Genomic DNA, 27569 nt, shown 5'->3' on the forward strand with positions numbered 1-27569 from the left:
GCAGTATGGCTGACTGGGCCTTATATAAACTCATCAAAAGAAATTCTAATAGAGAACCTCACACGAAGTTTAGACAGTTTTGGTATTCTTAAGGCTCTTGGAGCTGTATGTGCCTTGGAAACACTGGCTTGAGTTCAACCAACACCCCAGCGTATGCACGCTGCTTGGCAGCAGCAGAACTACATGCATGTTACTGCCAAATCAAATACCCTATGGTTATAAAATTAATACTTTCATTTTAACTAACACTTCAAGTTTTGTTAGGCAGTCTGAAACTTTTTTTAATGTTTTCTGGTAGTGTATGTCAGTACAACTTACTGATAAAGCAAATTTTGGGGGTAATTAATTTTATTGACGTGTTGCAAACCACCACACCGACATATTATTGAGAACTTAAGTAATTCAGAATCCTTTCCAGAAATTGGAAGCAGGGATAAAAACCAACCATTGTGACAATACAAAACCACTGTAAATTTTTAGATATTTTCCCTCCAGTATTTCAGTAAACATGATTTCTTCTGGCATGTATTTAAGTGAACACGATTTACAGTTAGTCTTTACTTTTTTATTATAGCCATTATAAAAGCCATAAACGTTTCCAGAGAAAGCACTTTGAAATTGTTACAGTATTCTCTCATAAAATAGGAGGTAAGCCTGTGAATTTAGTACTTTAGTTGTAGGCACAGCTTGCACGTGAGTGTCGCTGATGTGAAACCACTGTCCTTTGGTTGATTCCATTTCAAAATCTGTCAGAAAGGAAATGTAAAATTAAATAGGAATGGAAAAATTCAAGTTCAGCCTTTTTTGTTTTTGCCATAAATATCTGCTGAATACTAGAATTCTGTAAAACCTTTTACCTTGTGGAATATCACCGTGGAGAACAAGGTTAGAGAGATGAGTGTTTGCAGTTCTTGTCTTTGCGTAGGCAGTATAATGCCCTGACCTCATGGTACCACTGTGTTCAACGACTCCATATAAGGAATACAGTACCCGAGTATGTTCTTCAGCAACATTCTTTAAAGGTGAACAGAATTCAAAAAAGTTATTTCTAGGCAAGATAACTGTAAACTATGCCAAAGGTCTCTAACCTTTGAGAATGCAGAAATCATGAGTCTGAACTGGAATTTTCTCCCTTTTCTATGTTGCAGATGATTGATCACAGATCTTGAAATTACAAAGGTACAAAGATCAAAAGACTTAGTGTACTCAGCAGCTCTTAATCAACTTCATACTTATGTGAGTTGCTGTTGGAGCATTTGGTAATAAGCTGATTCCCTCTAAAAGATTTCCCCAAAAAGGCAAGTTTCACCTACCTTACACTTAAGGGTACAAAAAGGAGCCAAATCTAAGATTTCTGGAAATTTTATGTGTTTGTTAACTTTGCGTAGGTTAAAACCAGCCTGAAAAAGAAGGATAGTAGATTTAAGTTCTTTTCCTGGAAAAACTGCACATGGTTAAGAGAACTGTTGACCCACCACAATGCCCAGAAGAACAATAACCCAGTCCCAGTTCAGTTGTCTCCAAAGACTCTAGCTCCCTCACTGCTAACTTCCAGTTGATTGGTTTTTGCTAAGTGCACCTACACACAGTCCAGACCCACACACAGTCCAGATTGAGTAAGCTGTTCCTATAAGAACATTCTCAATGTTTCTGCTTTAACCATCCAGAAAAGCCAAATTAGACAAGAGACTCTTGAGTGCTTAAAACTCAGCATTAGCAGAATTCTGTGAAGCACACTCCTTGGCCTCACTCTAACCAAGCCTGGCAAACTTCATGAAGATGCACTCAGGTAAGTCAAGCTCACACCAACCACAGGAGAGAAAATGCTCTAATAATACTTTGGGAATCTAGAACTGAATTTACAACTGGTACTGCTCGTGCTAAAAGTCTTTCAGAAAAGATGGAGTCACCAAAAAGATGGAAATCCAAGGTACTAATGCCTTATTATTAAGGGTCAGTAAAAATAAGATACTACACACACATTGAAAATGCCAAATTTGCCAAGTATGAGAGAGAACTAATGGTCTTTTTTCGTTAAATCTGAAATAAGGGTTAGAGTAAGATGCTAATATAATAAAGGACACAGACTGCATGGACCTAACAGAAGCAGAAGATACTAGCAAGAGGTGGCAAAACCACAAAAGAGTGATATAAAAAACATGCTTAATGACCCAGATAACCAGGATGGTGTGATAACCACCTAGAGCCAGACATCCTAGAATGCAAAGTCAAGTGGGCCTTAGGAAGTATCACTAGGAACAGAGCTAGTGGAGGTGATGGAATTCCAACTGAACTATTTCAAATCCTGAAAGATGATGCTTTGAAAGTGCTGCACTCAATATGCCAGCAAATTTGCAAAAAGTCAGCAGTGGCCACAGGACTGGAAAAGGTCAGTTTTTATTCCAATCCCAAAGAAAGGTAATACCAAAGAATGCTCAAACTACCATACAACTGCACTCATCTCACATACTAGTGGACTTCCCTGGTGGCTCAGACGGTAAAGTGTCTGCCTACAATGCGTGAGACCCGGGTTCAATCCCTGGGTCAGGATGATCCCCTGGAGAAGGAAATGGCAACCGGCTCCAGTATTCTTGCCTGGAAAATCCCATGGACGGAGGAGCCTGATAGGCTACAGTCAGTCTGTGGGGTCACAAAGAGTTCGACACAACCGAGCGACTTCACTTTACTTTCACACACTAGCAGAGTCATGCTCAAAATTATCCAAGCAAGGCTTCAACACTACATGAACTGAGAACTTCCAGATGTTCAAGCAGGATTTAGAAAAAACCCAAGAAGAACCCAAAAGGAACCCCAAATCAAATTGCCAACATCCGTTGGATCATATCAAAAGCAAGGGAGTTCCAGAAAAACATCTACTTCTGCTTTACTGACTACAACAAAACCTTTGTGTGGATGATAACAAACTGGAAAATTCTTCAAGAGATGGGAATACCAGACCACCTTACATCTCCCCTGAGAAATCTGTATGCAGGTCAAGAAGCAAATGGACACGGAACAATGGACTGGTTCAAAACTGGGAAAGGAGTACATCAAGACTGTATACTGTCACCCTGCTTATTTAACACATATACAGAGTATGTCATGCGAAATGCCAGGCTGGATGAAGCACAAGCTGGAAACAAGATTGCTGGGAAAAATATCAATAACCTCAGGTAAGCAGATGACACCACCCTTATGGCAGAAAGTGAAGAAGAACTAAGGAGCCTCTTGATGAAAGTGAAAGGAGAGTGAAAAAGCTGGCTTAAAGCCCAACATTCAGAAAACTAAGATCATGGCATCCGGTCCCATCACTTCATGGTAAACAGATGGGGAAACAGTGGAAACAGTGGCTGACTTTATTTGGGGGGCTCCAAAATCACTGCAGATGGTGACTGGAGCCATGAAATTGAGACAGTTGCTCCTTGGAAGAAAAGCTATGACCAACCTAGACAGCATATTAAAAAGCAGACATTACTTTGCCAACAAAGGTCCATGTAGTCCAAGCTATGGTTTTTCCAGTAGTCATGTATGCATGTGAGAGTTTGACCATAAAGAAAGCTGAGCACTGAAGAATTGATGCTTTTGAACTGTGGTGTTGGAGAAGACTCTTGAAAGGCCCTTGGGCTGCAAGGAGATCCAACCAGTCCATCCTAAAGAGATCAGACCTGAGTGTTCATTGGAAGGAGTGATGCTGAAGAGGAAGCTCCAATACTTTGGCCACTTGATGCAAAGAACTGACTCAATGGAAAAGACCCTAATGCTGGGAAAGATTGAAGGCAGGAGAAGGGGACGACAGGATAAGATGATTGGATGGCATCACGGACTCAATGGACATGAGTTTGAGCAAACTCCAGGAGCTGGTGATGGACAGGGAGGCCTGGTGTGCTGCAGTCCGTGGGGTCGCAAGGAGTCGGACACAACTGAGCGACTGACCTGATATCTAAAAAGAGCAACATGTAGTAAGACTAAGGAGGGACTGTGCCTAAATTTCTCTTCCAACTTGACGTTATCTTCATCAAACCCTTTTGTGTTACCCATATGTATACTGTTTTGACTTCCCAGGTGGCTCAGTGGTAAACAATCCACCTGCTAATGTAGGAGACTCAGTTTCAATCCCTGGGGTGGGAGGATGCCCTGGAGGAGGAAATGGCAACCTCCAGTATTCTTGCCAGAATAAGCCCATGGACAGAGGACCCTGATGGGCTACAGTCTATGGGGTCACAAAAAGTGAGACAAGACTGAGCAATTGAGCACACACACCAAAGTACTGTTTTACTTTCCTACCTCTATGAAGTCAGAACTAAGAAATAACAGAAAACAAAAACCACACACACTTAATGTGTAGAGACAGTAACAAACAAAGCAGGTGTTACATATCTGAAACAAAATTTTGGTAAGAAAACAAGGGGTACCTGCTGAAATCTCTTGAAATGAAGAGTGAGAACTGGAGGAGCAAGAGAAATTAGCATCTGCTTCTTAGCATTGGTGTAAACATGCTTCCTTTCGCCTACAGAAAGAACCAAATGTTAGCAGTGTGAGCGTCATTTTAGACTTCTTCAGCATTCACACCTGCTATAAAATCATTTCAAAACATCTAAGTCAAAGATTAGTGAGCTTTCTGGAAAGAACCAAATAATAAATATTTTAGGTTTCTGGACCAAGAGGCAAAAATCAAGGCTATTTTATATGTATTAATACACGAGAGAAAATTTCCACAAATTTTTACTATTATAAAATAATTGAGTACAATTGCAGTCTACTGAAAAGAAGAATACAATTATGTTTGGAGAGGTAATTAATCGGGGTTCAAAGTTAATGTTTTCTATCATAAAATCATTTTCAAATGTTCATCTATAAAAAATATTTTTAGCTCAGAGATGACAATAAAAACGAGGTGGGCCAAGTTTAGAATACAAACCATAGTCCACTGACACCAGCACTAAAGCAAACAGAAATGCTATAAAATCAACATGATTCACTGTCTGTAAATAAATAAAGCAAAAATAACGGAGAGAAAGACTTGTCAAGTGTTTCAACAATTCAAGTGAGAATCCTTAGGGAATCTATGGTCCCTTCCTATCCAATTTAACCCAATCTATAAAAATAAAAAGGTGGGGGCTAGGGGTAGGAGAGGAATTACTAATATCTTTCTGTCTGTATCTGGAGAAGCCTGCAAGGAAGCACTGTGCTCCCAGGACCTTGCACTGGGATGTCACCACACTGAAGAGTTCAAGCGTGTTTTCCTGGATGCAGGGGGATGAGGGCCATCACAAGTGAGAGGAAACCAAGGACACACAGAAACAGCCTGTGTCCGTGAGGAGCCTGTGGAGACAACAGCTCAGCAGGACGACTTCCTCACGGGAGCGCTTGCTAGCAGAGCGCGAGCTGCCCCACCCAACTACTGGGACGCCAGTGAACTCTGCTTACCCACCCTTCTGTGAAAATGTTTACACAGAAAAGGACTTAGTGACTCCATCCAAATCCTGGCACAATTAAAACAGTTAACAGTCTACTGATGCAGTGCAAACTGTTCTACTGAACATTAACTTTACTTTCTGTGAAGCATCTAAATACCTTTCATATTTGCCTTTGGTCCACTGTATTGTCTGCGCGTGCACACTTCACAAAGCAGTTTATTAGCATCCCGAAGTTTCTCATTTCGAGTGAACTGATACAAACAGTGTTGGACTGAACACTCATCGGTGTTGAAAGCCTCCCTATTTGCGAGTGTACAGAAAGCAGTCTCTGGATCTTCGTTTACAACCTCATATACCTTCGTCCCGGGAGTAGGATCGTCATCCAGAATCTCTATATTTATTTCGTCAGGTTGCAGAGCAGCATTCAAGTTAAGGTTCTCAAAACCACTGGAAATGTCCACTTCTCCATTGCTCCCTTCCTTCAGGTAGGCACCGTTTAAATTCTTAGGACATTCAGTGGCAGACGATGCCAAAACCTCCAGATCATTATCCACACTGACATTTTTCATAGCTGCTTTCTCTGTGGATTTTTGATTGTCAGTTATACTTTCTATCATTTTTTCATGGCCATTCAAATCTTCCTGATTAACACAATATTCTTTAGGTGCAACTTCCTCTTGTGAGATATGGTTGGACTTAATATCTGCTTCTCCCTGAAGTGACATTTCAACTTCGCATTCATTATCTTCAGGATGGTCAACGGCATAGACATTTAAATGAAGAACTTTCCCTTGAATTTTCTGTTGTCTTCGTTGGTTCTGTGTAAAAAGTACAAAATGTTAAAAAATAGAGGGAGAGAAAAAGCATACATGTACCACATTAGATTTTCTTATTTATCAATCAAAAATAAATAATAAGGAAGAGTTCACTCCCAGAAAAGTTCCTTTACTGTCAAAGAGATTAAATAATTATAAAGAAAAGTTCTGTGAAAGGAGGGGTAAACCATTACCAATATTCAAAAAACTGTCACACAGGGGCAAATAAAAATGGGCACAATTTAGACAGAGCAGTCTAGATCTAGACAGAGCAGCGAGGCTGCTGAACCCAAGCAGCCATGTGTGAAGGCGGGGGGCGAGTGACGACACATACATCAGGAAGGGATGTATCCATGTGAGTTGTAACTACACGATCAAGGCTTCACTTAAGAGATAAAAAAAACAATCCGAAAACTCAAGGACAAGCAGAGGGATGGAGGATAAAATTCCAGGAAACAAACAGCCCCAAATCAGAGAAGCAGCAGGAAGCCACATGTACAGAGAACACTTAAATCACTAGCCACTTAAACCACCTTCTTTGCTGTTTGCTGCCTCTGTCCCAGCATGGGGGTGTGGGGTTGGTGTGGGCAGGGTTTCACGGAGATTCCTGTTACTGGAATGGCTGAAGACTCAAAGGGTTAGCACTTGAGCTGTCATAAAAGGACAGCCCCATGAGGCTAATTTGTAATACCAGAAAGTTGAAGGGGCACATACAGGGCCCTGGACACAAATATTTTCTGAGACGCTTCAGTTAAAAGTAGTTACACATGAAAGAAAAATGAAGATGAGCGAATACTTCAAAGGAAACACAAATGGCCCTTAAACATAAAAATATGCTTAACTTCACTTTCATATGTTGCTGATGGGAACATAAATTGGTATAGCTTTTGTGGAGGGCAATTATTTTAGCAAAACTACAAATACAATCCCTCTTCTCAAAATATACGCTACAGATGACATATGTATAGGGTTCTTCACAGAAGCACTGGCCATTACAGCAGAAGAGCATAGGTGTTTGTATATCCAAATCAATAAAGAAATGGTCAGATGAACTATAGCACATCTTTTAAGAGTATATCTTTTAAACTATATTTTGTAGAAGGCTGAGTGCTGAAGAACTGATGCTTTTGAACTGTGCTGTTGGAGAAGACTCTTGAGAGTCCCTTGGACTGCAAAGAGATCAAACCAGTCAATCCTAAAGGATATCAACCCTGAATATTCACTGGAAAGACTGATGCTGATGCTAAAGCTCCAGCACTTTGGCTACCTGATGCGAACAGCAATTCACTGGAAAAGACCCTATGCTGGGAAAGATGGAGGGTGGGAGAAGGGGATGGCAGAGGATGAGATGGTTGGATGGCATCACTGATTCAATGGACTTTGAGTAAACTCCAGGAGATAGTGAAGGACAGGGAAGCCTTGCGTGCTGTAGTCCATGGGGTCGCAGAGTTGGACATGACTGAGTGACTGAACAACATTTACTACTAAAACAGAATTCTATGTAACTTTTTAAAAAGAAATTTGGGGGGTATAGTAGCTTTTTAATGTTGGGTTAGTTTTAATTGTACCACAAACTGAATCACCTATACATATCTCTCTTTTTTCTGGATTTCCTTCCTATTTAGGTCACCACAGAGCATCAAGTAGAGTTTCTTTACATGATTGTTAAAAAAAAGAATCTTTGCGTCCTGAAACATGAAGAAACGTAAAGATCTCCAAGAATCTAACTAAGTAGAAAAAAACAAGGACCAGAACAATGTGCATAATTTTTAAAACCAGGAAAACACAAGACCACATATTTGTACTTGATTGTATTTTCCCAAAATATCTCCAGCACAAATAAGACACTAATGAGAGTTAATATATCATACAAGGAGGAAGACTTTTATTGTATACCTTTTATATTTTTAAATGTTAATCTATTAGAAACTTAAAAAATTCTTAAAAATAAATTAAAAAAAAATTCTTGACAAGTAATGCAGTTTTTTTTAAAGAACAACATTTTCTTTACATATTCTCAAAGAAATTTCACTGCAGAGAATACCACATGAGCTAATTCTATAACTGCCAAATCGAGTAAAAGCGAAAGTCACGTCGTGTCTGTTTGTGATCCCATGGACTTGCAGCCTGCCAGGCTCCTCTATCCATGGGACTCTCCAGGCCAGAATACTGGAGTGGGTGGCCATGCCCTCCTCCAGGGGATCTTCCCAACCCAGGTTCCCGAATTGCAGGCAGATTCTGACCCAACAGGGAAGCCTGTCAAATTACGGACTTTTGGACTCAGAGGGAGAGGGAGAGGGTGGGATGATTTGGGAGAATGGCATTCTAACATGTATACTATCATGTAAGAATTGAATCACCAGTCTATGTCTGACGCAGGGTGCAGCATGCTTGGGGCTGGTGCATGGGGATGACCCAGAGAGATGTTGTGGGGAGGGAGGTGGGAGGGGGGTTCATGTTTGGGAACGCATGTAAGAATTAAAGATTTTAAAATTTAAAAAATAAAAAACAAAAACAAAACAAAAAATAAATAAATAAAGTGCTGTATATAAAATAACAGACATGTCTACCAGTGTCATTCAGACTTCAAACTCAATAGTCTAAAAGTTAAAATTAGACAAGTACAGTTTTCCTCCTAATTACCCACCTTGGCTTGCTTCTTGGCTTGCTTCTTTGCTTTTTTCTGTAAGTGCTTACTTGTTCCTGAAGGAATATCGTTTCTCTCCTTTAGGTAACTGTCATTATCTTTTTCTTCCTCGCTATCTTTATCTTCATCTTCCATTGTCTTTTTCAGATTTTTATCATTTATACTTTTCTTGCCACTCTTAAAATATGGAGAGAATATGGACCAAAAATAAAACTTTATTACCGCTTGTAAAGAGATTTCATGTTACCTAAACAGTTTTCTATTCCTAATTTACACCAGATTTATTTTTCATACTGTTTGGAAACATATCCAGGACAAAATTAATTCATCTGAGACACTAGAAAACAATCTTCACATACTGAGAAAACAAGCAAACAAACAAAACAGTAAAAAAAAAAAGGCAATTTAACATGTGAGTGTAACAGAAAGGACTATAGTGAGTTGTAATAGATACATGCTGTACCATGCTGTAATTACATCTATTTCTAAATGCACTTTCTGTTGATAAGTGATTTACATGTCCAACTACAGGTATTCCTTTTTATTCTTTTCTTCTCATGCAAGCGACAGTTTTAAAGAAAAGAAAAAATAAGAGTATGTTTGGTAAGACATAGTAACTTCGGTAATCACTTAGTGATTTAAAGGGACCCCCCCAATTCATATTAAGTTGAATAATGATTTATCCAATACTCATAATGTTATTTTTTTTCCTAATATTACTTGATAAGAACTAAATTTATATGGCTTACTCTCTGTTAATATTTATGAACTTAAACTTTAAGGGATTTCTGGTTAATCTTAAATAACGAAAATAGTAATGACTTATATGAAATAAATACTTCCCCATATGTAAACTAACCAAGTTAGTCATCCGTAACCAATTCAAAACATAGTCTTTAAAATGCATACATATACACACACATAAAAATATATATATACACAAATACATATATTTAATCATTCTCTTTTCAAATCTTTAAAACTCTTCTATCTCACATATATTAAGAAAACTTTTTCCATGCAAGGCCTAGTAAAGTACAAACTTGGAAACGGTAACAAGCCCTCCCTCACAAAATTTAGTACAGGAAAGAAAACAATCTACTTACATAAAATAAACTCAATAATCTTACCTGATCATCTAAAACCGGCAGAGACAAATCAAGGAAAGATTCATGAACCAAGGAGACCTTAACCAACCAAAAAAGATGATGAGAAAAGGAGGAAAAGATTCACTTTAAACATCATATAGTAAAATCTTGGGGAGGGGGGCTAAATTTTAAAATAAAGGCTTAAGAATATGAAATACTACACAGTGTTGAGGACTTTGGGTTAGGTATAAGAAATTAAAATATTATACTTCTTCCTGATATAAGGAATGTTCATAGTTCTAGCAAAAAACTATGCATACTTAGTTCAAAAAGAATATCTTACAAAACTAACCAGATGTTTCTGTTTCCAAAAGAAACAACTCACGAACTATCCTCTATTAATATGCATAAATCCAGTCTGCACTGCATCTACTTACAGTTCTGCATTCATCACACATGATTGTACTAGTCAGCTCACCACCAAATATTCGGTCCACGAAACTTGGTACTGATTTTTTCTTTTCATACTCTATAAGGGGAAAAAAGGCTATCAATTACCTGTACACAATTAATGAAGTAAGATGAAACTACTTACTTACCTATCTAACCCTGAAATTTTATTTTTAATTTCCTATTGACTTGTTTTTCTCTACTCATAATTCCCATAATTTTATTTTTATACTACAGTCAGCAGAATGTACTCCAGCATTCTAAGCAGGATACAATTTAACACATCTTGCACACACACACACAAATTCTTATCTAGGGTCTAGTCAGTGCAAAATGGATTGTGCCAAGTCAGTGGGACTTTCTGTGCATCAATATTTTAACTACCAAAAGTGAAATGAGCAGACTGGGCTGCGCAGGATGATAATTTAGCTCACTTCTGGCTCTGGTATTCAGACACCGGCAGCAGATTTGAGAGTGACTTGCTTTGTGAACTCCATTCAAAATCAAAACAAAAACAAAAAGCCCTTAGGAAAGTATTTGAGACAAAATCCTCCTTTTCTTTCTCTATGTCCCCAGGAACAACCTTGGTACGCTTAGCATAAGGTGATGGGGTTTTACTACCTAGCCATCCAATTTTCTAGCTACATGAAATGTGTAAGCCTTGTTAGAACGACAGGTGTCATTTATACAGAAACACATTTTGTGACAGACAGTTGAGCAGGCTAGATTCTCTCCATTAATGGCCAGGCCAGCACCAAGGGCACTGAGGAGGCAAACAGTTGCTCTGTGTAGATTCCAAGCTGTGCTTCACAATTCAGTAGTTGCTAGTCACTGGAGCCATTTAAAGCGGTTAAAATCAAATGAAAATAAAAATTCAGCTCTTTTTGCACCAGTCACATTTCAAGGGCTCAATTGCCACATATGGCTGCTGTATCAGACAGCAGAAATACTGAAGTAATCCATCATCACAGACAGCTCTACTCAACAAACCTTTCCTAAATCATTAAATGTTACACAACAATAAGAATAAAGTCAGCTCCATGATTAATAAACTAGCTGATAACTAGCAAAGACAAGTGTAAATCACTAACAATTTAAAGTCTAAGCTTTTGAGGCAATTGTCTGGCAGTCCAGTGGTTAGGACTTGGACCTCTGGCTTTCACTGCTGAGGCCTGGGTTCAGTTCCTGGTTGGAGAACTAAGACCCCTCGAGCCACGTGGCAGGGCCAAATACATAAAGTCTAAGCTTTTAAAAAATAAAATTGGGATGTCATCTTAGCTCTATGTTTATAAATTTTACCATAATACTACATAAAAAGAATACACCTAGGTTAAATTTTCCTAAAGTATTTACCTTTGGAGTACTGAATAATTTTTTTAAATCAACAGAGATAAAGAAAAATTATACACTAATAACTGCGGATTTAAAATACATGTGCCAACAGTCCTGTTTTAATGTACATAGGATTTCAACTATACTGTTTTAGTTCAAGAAGTCAGACATTACCTTTAACTTTATTTTTCAGTTCTTCATCCACTTTTTCAGTAGAATTACCAAATGCTTTAAGAATTCCTTTACTCACTCTCTAAAAGTAATAAAATAAATATATATACTATTAAATATATAGTTATTTTCCTTAAAAAATATGTAATCAAGTAAAGAAAATGATCAAATATTAGCACCTCAAAATTACCAAATAAAAATCAGTATTTTTAAAATCACATTTTCAAAATCAATTCCAGGAGCTAAAAAGAAATATACTTTAAAAAACAATAACTAACCCTTGAGCAAAGGCACTGTATTAGCATTTCAAGATTTTAACCTACTCGAACTAAAGTTTCTCAGAACATGCCCACCTCCTTTGAAAAAGACCACTGAAATATCATGTTCTAGAAGCACAGTGCGCGTGTGCTCAGCTGCTAAGCCATGTCTGACTCTTTGTGAACCCATGGATTACAGACTGCCAGACTCCTCTGTCCATGTCTGTCATTTCCCATGCTAGAATACTTGCAGAAAATTCCCATGCAAAATTTTGCCATTTCCTCCTCTAGGGGATCTTCCAGACCCAGGGATCAAACCTGCATCTCTTGCCTCTCCTGCACTGGCAGGCAGATTCCTGAGCCACCTGAAATCCCAGAAGCAGAGAACTATAGGGACAGACTCCAGTGCTCAAGGCTCAGCTCCATCACTACTGGGTGACCCTGAACCAGGCAATGAACTTCTGGATATCCTAGCTTCATAATCTATAGAGTGAGAAAAATGACAGTAGCATGTACCTCACAGAACGGTTGTAAGGACTGAGTAAGGTAATTCACAAAATACTGAGAACAGTGCTTGACAAAAAATAAAAGCAACATAAATATCGTTATCAGTGTGTTATTACTATTACTAATCATATCTACACACACCCTCCCCAAAATTACATCCTGGCAATTGACAAAAATTTTACAATGCAACAAATGCTCCCTGACTCTTACAAAATAAAAATACTTCCCAGATTAAAAAGAGTGTTAAATCACACTCAGAGTAAGAGTAAGGCTGCACTGCAACTGGGAATCGTCTGGGGAGGAATATTTTCCATACCTCTCTCTCTCCTGACATAGGCTACAATGTCAACCCTTAGTGAACAATAATGACGCAAACAGCGAGCAAAGTAAAGCATCCTGAAAAGAATCATTTTTAATTCCCTTCATTCATTTAATAATTAAAATATACTAGCCAAGAAAAAGAAAAGAAAAATAAATATACAAAAAAGGAAAGAAAATACACTGGTTGAAAAGGCTGGTGAAGAAAAAAATTTTAATATAATGGCCTCAGTAACTAGTTTTCATTGTTCTAATAACCCTTATTAACATCAAATGACAGAAAAGTTAATGAAGATAAGATTATAAAATACACTGGTCAAAATATGCTAACCTGATGTTCTTCTGCTCTCATTCCATCCAATAAATAGCGAAGCAGCTCCTGACTGTCCTGTTGCTGGTAGCCTTTAAATCGCACTGCTCTACAGGGAAGAAAGAAAAACTATGGTGAGTCCACTAAAAGAAACTATTTTTTATATAATCTTAGGATCATATCCCAAATTTTGGCATGTTCCAATTTCTCAAAATTTTTGTTTAGTCCAACAACACTCTTGGCAGATTTAATTTTCACACAAAGTATATGTGTTTTTAAACCATGCTTTAATATTATCTGCTGCATTAACTCTACTCCTATTAATTTTTCATCGTGTTTCCCAGTGTCTTACTGCGGTGCTGAAAGCACAGTCAATACGGATACTCACTTTTTACAGACCTGAGAAAAGAGCTCTCTGGGTGCCACGACTCCCTTTTTGGTCTCTTGCATCTCGTTGAGAAACTGGCTCATGGCTAGCGTAAGAGGGCCTGGTGGCTCAAGGTTTATTTCTAAGGGTTCCTGAATATGGGAATAAAAATTACTTTCTTCAGTCAAATTTTAGAATTGTTTATCAAAATGCAACTCGTCAACCTATATTCCTATGTTCCTGATAGAGCTGTTCCAATTAAAAGTTCAAAATGTACATCAAAAGATGGAGAAAGCTTTTAGTCCTAAACTATTTTGATAAAGAATTCAGTTTTATTGTTTCCTCTTATCAGGAACTTACTGCCTAGGAACTGAAAGAGCTAAATCGAAATGTAGATAATAAAAATGGAGAAGGTAAAACTCATTTCGCTACACAGCATATCAGTCACTTTAAAAGAAGTTCAAACTGATAATGAGTGCTCAGAGCTTCATAGGCAGCATTCCCCAGAAGGAAGCCAAACACTCAGCACAGCAGAAGGGCTTTCAGGAGCAAACACACACAAAGGCCCCTCATAAATATCCACTAGCCTGAAAATTTAACTTGGTAGCTTAAAACAAATAAAAAAGGTGAAAATGAGCACCAGTTCTTAAAAATAATTTAAAATGCTGCTACTCAGAGAGGAAAAGAAAAGAAGAAAAATTTAAAGTACATACTGTTAGTGCCAAATCAGGTGGTTCAATTTTTACAATTGTTCCAGACATTTTCACTTCTTTTAGTAGTTCTCTAAGCACTGGTGTTTGTGACAAATTCTGGAATGCAGATGGAAAAGAAAGGAAAAATTATTTACAGGCAAACCAATTCAGTCAAATACTTTAAGTGTCTATTCTTCCAAAACAGAAAAACACCATCAACACTGCAACTTTTATTGTGTCTGTTACACACAAAGCAACATCATGCTCTTCCCCCACCCCACCTGGCTCATAAATACTTCAGTCCTGAGTTTAGCCATCACCTCAGGTCTTTCTCCCAACCCCCTCTATGAAGTAGCTACCCTACCCCCACCACCACCACCACCACCACCACCACATGCAGCCAGGAATTTATTTCTGTACTTGGTTCCCTTGTGCTTCTAACACCCAAGTGACAGTTCTGTGACGGCACGGGCCACGGTTGTTTTGAACCCCTTGGCATGCCAGTGCTTAGCACAGGGTTTTACTGTCACGTAAAGTAAACATTCCCTTGAATTTTCTTTGAAAACATAGGAAGAAACTACGTGTAAGGGAAAAGCTCAATATTATCCGTAGCAAATATGCAAAAACATCCCAGCATTATGAGGAAAATAATAAGATCTTTTTAAAGGGGGGAAATATTAACACTGGCACCTGCATAACTGCATTGAAGAAACATGTATTTCCCAAATTACTGAGTCCTTTCACAGTTATTTGGGAAGTAGAATTCATGGAAGGATTTTCTCTCGCCATGTTTTCCTTTTTTTCTCTCTCTTGCTCATTTTTACTCTCCTTTTCTAGCTTTTTATTTTCAAGTTCAATATTACCATTATCTTTTGCTGCTTAAAAAAAAAAGAAGAAAAAGAAATGATTTAGCAAAATGTGCAAGACACCCATACCAAATGCAAAGATATACTTGGGACCAGAATTTGTGAATTTTACCTAATAACATGATTTGCCACCTGTTTGATTATAAATGTTTTATTACAAATAAATTACCATCAAGAGAGAAAAACCAATAAACCAAAAATATTCAGAACTGACATAGGCAAACCAAACAGTATTCAGTATAAATCCCCTTTTAACTGAACAAATGTTTTTTACAAATGAGCAATCTTACCCTGTGAAATCAGAGTATAAAGCAATCAAACAAAGAACATGGACATGAAGTAAATTTTTAAATGAAGTCTGAGAGTGGAAAACTAACCCTGGAGACTTCCCTGGTGGTTTGTTGGTTAAGAGTCTGCACTCCCAATACAGGGGCCTGGGTTCAATCCCTGGTCAGGAAACTAGATCCCATATGCCAGAACTAAAAGTTCCAGCATAGTGCAACCAAGATCAAAGATGCCATATGCCACAACTAAGACCCGGTGCAGCCAATCACATTAACTAAAATATATATATATATATAACTAATCTTGAAGTTAGGAACAAACAATTCTGGCTCCACAAAAGATACCTCTGGGACTGTAAAAATCTAAAGGAGCTTTTAAAGCAGATGATGAAAATCAACCCTATTAACTTAATAATGACTGAAAAATACCCGAGAAGTATCTGGCCTTTTGAAGGAATCATAGGCACTTTACTTTCACATCATCCAAACAGTGTTCAGTTCAGTTCAATCAGTCCAGTCCTACTCTTCACCACCCCATGGACTGCAGCATGCCAGGCCTCCCTGTCCATCACCAACTTTCACATCATCCAATCTATTATAAGGCAGGTCTGCCTTAAGCCCTGTGCCAGGCTATGGGAGTGTGGAGTTACTGCTCATCGCTAACCCAGATTCTTCATCATACATGACTATATTACTTCTCAGATTCCCTTCTAACTCCTTATAATTGTCTATGTTCTTACTGTTTTACATTCTTAACCAAAGATAGTTTCATAGTTTGAAATCAATCATTAATAATGTTATTCAGCTATATGCAATGATACAGTATGTGAAACTAAATACCCACAGATAATATATATCAACGTTACAGTCCATATTAAGAAACAAATGATTTTACCTGATTTTGGAGTTGTATTACCAGCCTGCTTTCTAACATAATCAACCACCTGACCCAGTCGGTTTGAATTACAATACTGGACTTCATCGTCACATAGGTAACACCTGTGTCCCAAAAGATCCCAGAGAAGAAAAGTGACAAACTGACAACCACAGAAGGAGACTAATTTTAATTCAGGGGACCCAAAGTGTGCAACCCTCGAACTATTCCAGTAAAGAAGCTGAAAATAAAAACGCTATGTTCTCTTGAAGAAGACTATGCATATTAACTCTGCTGTACCGTTTAAGTTAGCCTGAACTACAGCTCCATACAAATACTGCGAAAATGCTCCAAACATGTTGCAGAAATGATTGTTTACAACGGGAAAGTTTTTTCTAATCATATGTTAAATTACAGACCTACATTATCAAAATAAACAAATTTTACAACTGACAAATGATGTTCAGTGAATGGGCTTCCCAGGGGGCGCTAGTGGTAAAGAACCTGCCTGCCAATGCAGGAGACATGAGAGACGCTTGATCCCTGGATGGGGACGATCTCCTGGAGGAGGGCAAGGCAACCCAGGCCAGTATTCCTGCCTGGAGAATCCCATGGGCAGAAGAGCCTGGTGGGCTACAGTCCACAGGGTCACAAAGAGGCGAACACAACTGAAGTGAGAGCACATGTGCACGGTCAGTGAGCAGTGCTATGTGAACGGTTGTTAAAGATGCGAAATTTTAATGATGTTAAAAGACAAAAAATGCCAGCCTAACATTTTCATGCAGATTCACTGCCAAAATTTATTATCTCAGTTTATCTGGAATTTGTTCTGAGTGTCCCAACTCTACCATATGCTTTGTAATATCACGAGAGAAAAACAAAGGGTAAAAATTCCTATGTCTTCTACATGCTATAATTGTTGTGTTTGTACAATACTAAGCAAAAGCTTCTCATAACATCACACTCTCTAGCCTTCTGAAAGTGATGCGTGCATGTAAGCTCAGTAGCTCAGTTGTGTCGCTCTTTGTGCTCCCGTGGACTGCAGCCTGCCAGGCTCCTCTGTCTGTGGGATTTTCCAGGGCAGCATGCTGGAATGGGTTGCCAACTCCTCCTCCAGGGGATTTTCCCAACCCAAGGATCAAACCCAAGTCTCCTGCATCTCCTGGGTTGCAGGCAGATTCTTTACTACTGAGCCAATGGGGAAGCCTGAAAGTGACGGTATGTAAACAAATACTTCAAAAATTTAAACTTTCTTGCTCTTTAAAGCAGTTCAAACACCTCCATTCTCCAACATTTCAAATAATTTCCAGCAAATGGGCACAGGAGTTGAAACTCACCATACACTCCAGTTGTCCAAACTAAGAACCAGGCAATGAGGTTCAGATCTTGGTTTCATGTAGTGCTTCAAAGCGTGTTGCTCCTGAGAATTTCTGCCACAGCCCTAGAGAATCATAATCATAAAACTCAAAGCCACAAAAACTCACCAGGAGAGAATTCACAATCTACAGTGAATAAGGAAGTGGATCAAGAAATCCTGCCATTCTTACAATTTTAAAATTAAAACTTGAGACTGTGACAATACTAAATGCTGGCAAGGATGGAGCGAGTGGATCACTCAAACACTACTGGGAGGAATATAAAATGGGACAGTCATTCTGGAAAAGCTTGGGAGTATCTTAAAAACTGAACATTTAATTATCATATTACCCAGCAATTGCACTCTTGGACATTTTCCCCAGAGAAATGAAATCTTAAATTAAATTCACAAAAAAATGTGTACACAAATGTTCATAGCAGGCTTTACTCATGATCACCACAAACTGAGATCAGCCCAGATGTCCTTCAATGGGTGAACAAACCGTGGTACACCTCTACCATGGAATACCACTTGGCAATAAAAAAGAAGCAACCATTGAGACCCAGGACTTGGGAAAACCTTCAAGTGTGTAAAAAGAGTCAGTCCCAAAATGTTGTGTATCACATGATCCCACTTATGCAGCATTTTGAAATGACAAAATTTTAGGAGCAGGGAACAGACGAGATGTTGTGAGGGGCTGGGAGGAAGGGTGGCAGTCCAGAGGTGGGTATGATTTTTAAAAGGCAACATAAGAGCTCCATATGATGTCAGAACTTTTCAATACCCTGACTGTGGTGATGGATACAAATCTACACAGCTGCCGAACCAAACAGCACTTAATACATACACAACACACATACTCCCTCACACGAACTAAGAGAAGTAACGCTGGGGAGACCTGATTAGACTGTTGGATTGTATCAATGTTAATATCCTGGTTGTGATACTACACTGTAGTTTTAGAAAATGTTACCACCGCTCAGTCCAGTTTCCTAACAGGTAAACACCACCACCAAGGTTGGTTAAGAGGCCCTCCTGACCTTTAGTATCATGATACCTGTGACCGTTCTGCCAACCAGATACCACCAGACCCAAGGTATTCATTCCCCAGAGGCCAGTAATGTGGCCTGGGGACAGGTCACAGCTCAGTCTGTCCATCCCCAAGAATTATCCTCAGTGCAATGAAGCTGCCTTCCTTACCATCAGTTCCATTCCCCAGAAGCAACCAACATCCAATGACTGGTCTAGGCACAAGGACAGAGACTTGGGCCCGTGCCGCAGTTCAGGATTTCCCTGATGACCAGACTCCACTGTGGGTTCAGCTGAGGACCTGGAGCACTGCCTCCGCCTAAGCTTGCTTCTCTCCCTGCTTTCCTAGTACAGTACTCGAGAATACTCCCAATAAACCCCCTACACACAAGTCTCAGAACCTATTCCCCAGGGAACACAAACTACGCCAACACACATTCTGGTCACCCATACCATGCTTTTAGGTAATATCTTCTAAAATAAGTTCAGAGAGTTTAATACAATCCCAAATCGATCAGAATCTAAGCATACCTGATGGCCACATTTAAGACACAGCCAAACTGAAGGATTTTCTTCTGTTTCTTCTTCAGATTTATCTTTTACTTTATTGTCCGTCTTACAATCTTGGCAAATATTCCATTCCACATTCACTAAAGCTTTTTTCAAATTACCTTGTTCCAATCCTTTTCTAATGTGTCTGCACATAGGTTCTATTAAAACAAATAATAAATATGAGGTAGAATATGACTTTTTTCAGTTAATCTCAAAACTTACACCTGATTTCAACTTCAAAAATGAATTTACTCTATAAACTAATTGTTAGACAACCTAAAAACTTAAATTTTTGTCTGACATCTGATCATGAGATGATTATGTAAGAAAGATCTTATACAAGCTTTGAAGTTCTAGGTATAACCACCACCACCCTAAATTCACTTCAATTTATTAATTGTATCTATTATCCTCTTCATTTTATAAGGTTGCAGAGAAGGTCCCTCATTCAGTCAACAATACAACTGCTGCATGTCTGGCACTGTAATAGACAATATAACTGAAAACCTGACCAACTCACAGCTCTTTCTTTGCGCAGCTCACATTCTTGCAGGAGAAGCAAATACGTGAATGCACAAGAATCTCTAGGCATGCTCTATACATCTGCGTGGATGCTTAGTCGCTCAGTCATGTCCAACTCTTTGCGACCCCATGAACTGTAGCCCGTCAGGCTCCTCTGTCCATGGGATTCTCCAGGCAAGAATACTGGAGTAGGCTGCCATTTCCTTCTCCAGGGGATCTTCCCAACCCAGGGATTGAACACCCATCTCCTGTGTCTCCTGCATTGGCAGGCGAATTCTTTAACACCGTGCCACCTAGGGAGCAGTGCTACAGACATGCTACAGCAGCACAAGAAGAGAAGGCTGAAGTCAACGAAAGCTCACCGGAGAGGTGATGCCTGTGCAATCTTGGGAGAGACGCATAATCATAAACATTCCTCATACTGATTAAGCACTTACTATGAGCATGACAGGGATCAAGATCATCCCCATGGAAAAGAAATGCATAAAAGCAAAATGGCTGCCTAGGGAGGCCTTACAAATAGCTGTCAAAAGAAGAGAAGTGAAAAGCAAAGGAGAAAAGGAATGATATAAGCATCTGAATGCAGAGTTCCAAAGAATAGCAAGAAGAGATAAGAAAGCCTTCTTCAGCGATCAATGCAAAGAAATAGAGGAAAACAACAGAATGGGAAAGACTAGAGATCTCTTCAAGAAAATTAGAGATACCAAGGGAACATCTCATGCAAAGATGGGCTTGAAAAAGGGCAAAAATGGTATGGACCTAACAGAAGCAGAAGGTATTAAGAAGAGGTGACAAGAATACACAGAAGAACTGTACAAAAAAGATCTTCACGACCCGGATAATCACGATGGTGTGATCACTCATCTAGAGCCAGACATCCTGGAATGTGAAGTCAAGTGGGCCTTAGAAAGCATCACTATGAACAAAGCTAGTGGAGGTGATGAAATTCCAGTTGAGCTATTTCAAATCCTGAAAGATGATGCTGTGAAAGTGCTGCACTTAATATGCCAGCAAGTTTGGAAAACTCAGCAGTGGCCACAGCACTGGAAAAGGTCAGTTTTCATTCCAATCCCAAAGAAAGGCAATGCCAAAGAATACTCAAACTACCGAACAATTGCACTCATCTCACATGCTAGTAAAGTCATGCTCAAAATTCTTCAAGCCAGGCTTCAGCAATACGTGAACCATGAACTCCCTGATGTTCAAGCTGGTTTTAGAAAAGGCAGAGGAACCAGAGATCCAATTGCCAACATCCGCTGGATCATGGAAAAAGCAAGAGAGTTCCAGAAAAACATCTATTTCTGCTTAATTGACTATGCCAAAGCCTTTGACTGTGTGGATCACAACAAACTGTGGAAACTTCTGAGAGAGATGGGAATACCTGACCACCTGACCTGCCTCTTGAGAAATCTGTATGCAGGTCAGGAAGCAACAGTTAGAACTGGGCACGGAACAACAGACTGGTTCCAAATAGGAAAAGGAGTGCATCAAGGCTGTATATTGTCACCCTGCTTATTTAATTTCTATGCAGAGTACATCATGAGAAACCCTGGACTGGAAGAAACACAAGCTGGAATCAAGACTGCCGGGAGAAATATCAATAACCTCAGATATGCAGATGACACCACCCTTATGGCAGACAGTGAAGAGGAGCTAAAGACCCTCTTGATGAAAGTCAAAGAGGAGAGCGAAATAGTTGGCTTAAAGCTCAACATTCAGAAAACGAAGATCATGGCATCCAGTTGCATCACTTCATGGGAAATAGATGGGGAAACAGTAGAAACAGTGTCAGACTTTATTTTTGGGGGCTCCAAAATCACTGCAGATGGTGACTGCAGCCATGAAATTAAAAGACGCTTACTCCTTGGAAGAAAAGTGATGACCAACCTAGATAGCATATTCAAAAGCAGAGACATTACTTTGCTGACTAAGGTCCGTCTGGTCAAGGCTATGGTTTTTCCAGAGTTCATGTATGGATGTGAGATTTGGACTGTGAAGAAGGCTGAGCGCTGAAGAATTGATGCTTTTGAACTGTGGTGTTAGAGAAGACTCTTGAAAGAGTCCCTTGGACTGCAAGGAGATCCAACCAGTCCATTCTGAAGGAGATTAACCCTGGGATTTCTTTGGAAGGAATGATGCTAAAGCTGAAACTCCAGTACTTTGGCCACCTCATGCAAAGAGATGACTCATTGGAAAAGACTCTGATGCTGGGAGGGATTGGGGGCAGGAGGAGAAGGGGACGACCGAGGATGAGATGGCTGGATGGCATCACTGACTCAATGGACGTGAGTCTGAGTGAACTCCGGGAGTTGGTGATGGACAGGGAGGCCTGGTGTGCTGCGATTCATGGGGTCACAAAGAGTCGGACACGACTGAGCGACTGAACTGAACTGATGAGCATGACACTGTGCTAACTGTTTACACATATCATCTCATTTAATCTACACAACCACCACGAAAAGCAGACTGTACTGCCCCCAATGATAGATGAGAAACCTCAAAGTTAGTGCCCAAGGTCACATAACTACTGAGTGGCTATACTAGAATTTGGATTTAAGTCTTTTTAATTCCAAGCTCATAAACTATGATTTCATGGAGTAAACAATCTGAAAAGGCCCTGTGCTTAGTTGCTCAGTTGTGTCTAACTCTTTGCGACCCCATCGATGGTAGCCCATTAGGCTCCTCTGTCCATGGGATTCTCCAGGCAAGAATACTGGAGTGCGTTACCATTTCCTCTTCCAGGGGATCTTCCTGACCCAGAAAAGGCCACATCCCATTAACAAAGGGATGGAGGTATAAAATGTAAAAGTGCATGCTCTCTTCTCAGAATGGCAGTCACAAGTGAAATAATGAGCAGCACGACCGGAGACTGAAAGCCCCGCTGGGGCCAGATCAGTAACAGGCTATGCAAGCCACTCTAAAGGGCTTCAGTTCTTTCATGGCTCCTGGAGGTTTAGAAACTCATCAAGTGGTACGATTAGCTTTATGTCCAATGAATATGCACCAAGAGAATACAAATGCAAATGAGACCATGTAAAAAAACTACTAAAGCCCAGTAAGTTGTCAAAAACAACACAAACTGAAAAAAGAAAATATTCTTTTTCAACTAGGAAATCAGCAAAGATTTTTACAAATAATACCAACCTGTGTCATTAAAGGTTCAGAGAAATGAGTACTCTGTTATGCTGCTAGGGGGCCCCTACATTAGTAATACATCTCTGAGTGGCAACAGATCCAAAAGAATCTTGAAAATATTTATATCTCAGTTCAGCGATTCTAATTTTAGCATCTGTACCAAGAAGATAACTAGATGTGCACAGTTTGAGCTACAAAAATATTTACTATCACTCCATTCATAACACTGAAAAGTTACAGATTACCTACATTTATAACAGTGGAGGATTAACCAAATAAATCATGAAATAAGCACCCATAGTCTTCTATATCAATGGAATAAATATCACGCCATTAAAAATGTTGTGCAGACTATTAAATTACATGTCTATACAAACATTAAGTTAAAATGCAAATTACAAAATAACATAATCAAAACACTTTGACCCAATTTTTACGTATTAAAATAGATGTCCATTTAGGGATACAAACATTACTTTAAAGATTTAATTGGTGAAATATACCTAAAGATTCAGAAGAATCATCAATTGGAACAGTTTTTCCCTTTGTCCGTTTCTTTCCCATGTTGGCACTTTAGGGGTTACTTACTGACACAAAATAACAATCTAGAAAACAAGACAAAGTTAGCTTGACCAAAAAAAAAAAAAAGTTTTACAGTTCTCTAGGATGCAGTAACGGAACTAAACCACATCATTTTGTGTATCTATCATACTTTATAAGTTACAAAGACCATTCACATGTATCATTGTTTTCAATAAGAACCCCCAAAGCAGAGTATTACCTCTGTTTTTCATAGCTTAGGAAACTGATTCTTAGTAATGTTAAGAGGTTTTCAATAAATGTAAAGGTCTGGAGAGAATTTGTATCTTCTTACACAGATCTTGAAGTCTTAACACTTTACACTATTAGGAACTCAACTTCTCACTACATAAATGTGGAATGGTGGTAGCACTTTGAAACTTTAATTTCCCTTTCTTCAAAGCTATCTTTCTTAGTTCTTGCAGGCAATGCATTAGATTTACAATTTCTCAAAGAAAATTAAAATAATTCTGAAAACAATCTCCTAGAGGGAGTTAGAAAATTTGCAAAATAGTTTCAAAGCCAAACATATAGTATGATACACTTCTGCATCTTCCCATACCAGAACTTCCTATGGATGTTAACTGAAAACTGACTACATCTGTATTCTCAGCCATCTACATTATTATATTCTTGACAAAATCAGTTTGAAATAATATGACAAATCTGAAGTGAAGTGAAGTCACTCAGTCGTGTGACCCCATGGACTGTAGCCTGCCAGGCTCCTTCATCCATGGGATTTTTCCAGGCAAGAATGACAAATCTAGCTACCATCAAATCACCTCTTCAGTCAACAATTAAAAATCAGAATACATGAAAAATACTGAAAGTACATACAGGTCTACCTAATAATGATGTTGAAAAGTTGTAGTTTACATACATTAGAATAACTTGGTGTCAAAATTACTTAAATGACTATAATAATTATTTTACCTGGGATGCTTATGAAAATTCTGATTCCGTAAGTGGAAAGTAGGACATGGGACATATATTTTTAAAACACTTCCCAATTAATTCTGAAAGGTAGCTGTCATCTTGCTCTGGTTTACAGTCTTAAAAATATTCCTCCTTTAGTTCTTAATGTGTGAGGGTAATTCACAGTAATCCCACAAGGTTTGTAAGAAAAATGAGTGCCAAATCATTAACTGTTACCCTTTTCAAAGATTAACAAATTTTAACAAACATTAACAAAGTTTCATTTATACAAAACCAATGTATTTATTAACAGAACACAACTATATGGTTATATACAAAATGAGGGTATATTCCGATTTGGCGGAGGTGGTGGGGAGGAACAGCACCCAAGTTCTTGCCTCCCTCCAATCCAACTCCCTCTAATCTGTGCTGCATTCTAGTACAGACAATGTCTTCCAATGATGCCATTTGCATCAAATCACTCTCCTGATTCAAAGTACTTGACAGTTTTTCAACCCACTCTCCTGTGCTGTGCACTCATGGTCCCTTATAAATTGTCCTCAACACCCTCCTAACCCTGACTCTCATTACTTCTCAGAAAAGAACCACTAACGTTTAGTCATACAGTGCTTCGGATTTTCAAAGCCTTTTCATAAATATCTCATTTGATTTTCACAAAAGCCTTTAAATGGAGCATTGTGCTAAAGAAGTAAACTCAAAATGATGAAAGATCACAGGGTGGCAGAAATGGAACTTAAATCATAGATCTTTTGGTTCCAAGGCAGAATCCCACAGACTCTTCTGAACCCTCCACTCCAAAATACCTTGCCTTCCACCTCTAAGCCTTTACTCTCTAGCTGGGAGTTCGCTCCATCTATCCAAATCTTCCCCATTCCTCCAAGATTTTCATTTCAATGGAGCCTTAGGCAACCAGTTGACTTTAAATAAACCACTCAACTCTGCTTTCCCAGGATTCAGTGTGCGCTATTCATCTTGTACCCTAATCAGATACCTAAGTGAGATGCTTCTTAAATCTTTTACCTGGACATGTGTCATTTCTCTATTTGGAATCTAAAGTTCTAAGAGCAAGAAAGTGTTTTAGGCCTTACTTCTGAATCACCTACAGCATTAGAATAGTGTTAACATATAGCAGATCAAGAAATACTACTTGCATTGAAACAGAAAAAGAGAATAGTACCTGTGGCATTAAGGATGATTACAAGGTGCAAAGGTAGGTGTACAAGAATGAAGCACACAAATTCCGGTGAGAAAGAAAAAGGTAAAGAAGGAAGAACTCTGCAGCAGTGAAGACAGCACTAGCAAATCTGGTTTGGGACCTGCTAGTCGCTCAGACGCCAAAGGAAAACTTGAAAGACGAACTGTAATTGCTGCAGGCAGAGGACAGTAGGGGGACTGCTTCAATGTGGAAAAAAAGAACTCCCAATAAATTTCTGACAACTATAATGGGCATCTAATGAGTTGTGAAAACAGTACTGTAAGTATTATCATCTATAAAACATCCATAAATCTACTCAATTTTTCAGGCGAGTCTTCAGATGAGCGTTGCCTTCTGGGCCAAATTACTCTTTACAGGGGTCCACGCAGAAGTAGCTGGTCTTGCCGGCTCTCATATTAACCCAGTTCCCTTCCCTCTCCGCCCTTCCAGTATTTCCCACGCCTGCCTGGGATCCATTAAACATGCATGCGTTTGGAAAACTTCTGTCAGCGGGGCTAAAACAGGGCTTTCAAGTTTCGCGAAGATGTGTCCTACCCTGGGAGCACTGAATCGTCTAGACGACAGCTCCTGCCTGCCCTAATAACCAACAAGCGGACACGGCGGCAAACTCAGCGCCAACTCGTAAGAAGAGTCCCCGGCCGCACGAAGTCCGCCACACCTCCCCTTCCCTTCCAACTGCTCCGCACCCACGGGGGGAACTTCGGGGTCCACTGGGTCGAGGAGGGCGCCAGCACCGACAACTCATTGGTCAGCTCCTGGAACTGACAGGACGTGAGGCCAATGAGAACGCGGTACTGGGCCGAGGCCAGGTAACGTGCTTAAAGGCAGAGGGGCCTTCGAGGAGAGAACGAGGTCGGGGCAGGAAAATTCGGGCTCCCGGGTGCGGAGGAAGTCATGCGAGTGGTGACTGCGAAGGCAGTGGGAGCGGAACTCACCCACGGCGACAGCGCCCATTGCTGCATCCCCTAGTGGGCCCTCGGGCCGGGCAGCCTGCTCCGTCTTCCTCCCCGGTGACGAATTGAAAGCGACAGAGCAGAAGCCAGCGTGACCCCTGGAAAGCAACAACTTCCGGTACGCGGCATTATGGGAAGCGGCTGTGCCCCTTGGGCCCGGCGGCACTGACGCTAGTTAATTGGCGCCTGCGCGGGACTCGCGCCGGAAGTCTGAACGCGGTGGCTCGCAACTGACCTGGCTGTCAATGTTTATTCCCCCCCCCCCGCCCCCGGCGCTTCCGGTAATTAGGTACATGTGCGCTCAGTCATGCGGACTCTGCGACTCCGTGCACTGCAGTTCATCAGGTTCCTTTCGTCCATAAAATTTTCCAGGCAAGAATACCGAAGTGGTTGCTATTTCCTACTCAAGGGATCTTCTCAATCAAGGGATCAAACCCATGTCTCTTGTGTCTCCGGCATTGGCAGGCGAGTTCTTTACCACTGGACCCACTGTGGTTATTGGGTTATTTAAATAGTTCTAAGGAGACTTCCCTGGTGGCTCAGAGGTTAAAGCGTCTGCTTGCAATGCAGGAGCCCTGGGTTCGATCCCTGGGTTGGGAAGATTCCCTGGAGAAGGAAATGGCAACCCACTTCAGTATTCTTGCCTGAAGAATCCCATGGACAGAGGGGCCTGGTGGGCTACAGTCCATGGGTCGCAAAGAGTCGGACACGACTGAGCGACTCTGGGTAAACAGTTCTAAAGTATTGGTACCTGGGGGTGGTCAGACATTTGAGTCTCCTTACTCAAACACATCACATTTGAAGGGGGACATTTAAATTTTACTCATTTTCCCGAATTCTGACCAGCCGGACTTCTAAAATTGAGTATATAGTCTGGAAATAACCTTGCTGACAA

At 39.8% G+C, this 27569-nt stretch overlaps 1 protein-coding gene across 5 annotated transcripts; it reads right to left on the bottom strand.

Moving 5' to 3' along the window:
- USP16 (ubiquitin specific peptidase 16) lies at nt 331-26812 on the bottom strand. Of its 5 annotated transcripts, XM_013964771.2 has the most exons (19): nt 26657-26781; nt 25683-25872; nt 23494-23595; nt 19313-19491; nt 17733-17836; nt 16417-16520; nt 15062-15249; nt 14393-14488; nt 13701-13831; nt 13334-13421; nt 11924-12002; nt 10405-10496; nt 10010-10066; nt 8880-9056; nt 5575-6235; nt 4413-4507; nt 1314-1400; nt 858-1014; nt 331-746 (listed from the first exon to the last, which is right to left on the bottom strand). In XM_013964771.2, the coding sequence occupies exons 3-19, from the start codon at nt 23552-23554 to the stop codon at nt 622-624; spliced, it is 2481 nt and encodes an 826-aa protein (XP_013820225.2). In that variant the 5' UTR covers nt 23555-23595; nt 25683-25872; nt 26657-26781; the 3' UTR covers nt 331-621. The 5 variants fall into 5 exon arrangements, with proteins under 5 accessions (XP_013820225.2, XP_005674773.2, XP_005674771.2 ...); XM_005674716.3 differs by lacking the exon at nt 25683-25872 and having other exon boundaries at nt 15062-15246; nt 26657-26812; XM_005674714.3 differs by lacking the exon at nt 25683-25872 and having other exon boundaries at nt 26657-26812.

This window comes from Capra hircus, chromosome 1, assembly GCF_001704415.2.
Source record: "Capra hircus breed San Clemente chromosome 1, ASM170441v1, whole genome shotgun sequence".
Lineage (NCBI taxonomy): Eukaryota > Metazoa > Chordata > Mammalia > Artiodactyla > Bovidae > Capra > Capra hircus.

Bases quoted from the DNA above. Each gene is read 5' to 3' on its own strand.
- USP16 (XM_005674714.3), bottom strand. From the start codon at position 23,554: ATGGGAAAGAAACGGACAAAGGGAAAAACTGTTCCAATTGATGATTCT. The intron at 17,837-19,312 runs GTATGCTTAGAT...ATGATTCTCTAG, and splicing joins GTCTTAAATGTGGCCATCAG to GGCTGTGGCAGAAATTCTCA. The intron at 10,067-10,404 runs GTAAGTAGATGC...TGGTTGGTTAAG, and splicing joins TGTGTGATGAATGCAGAACT to GTCTCCTTGGTTCATGAATC.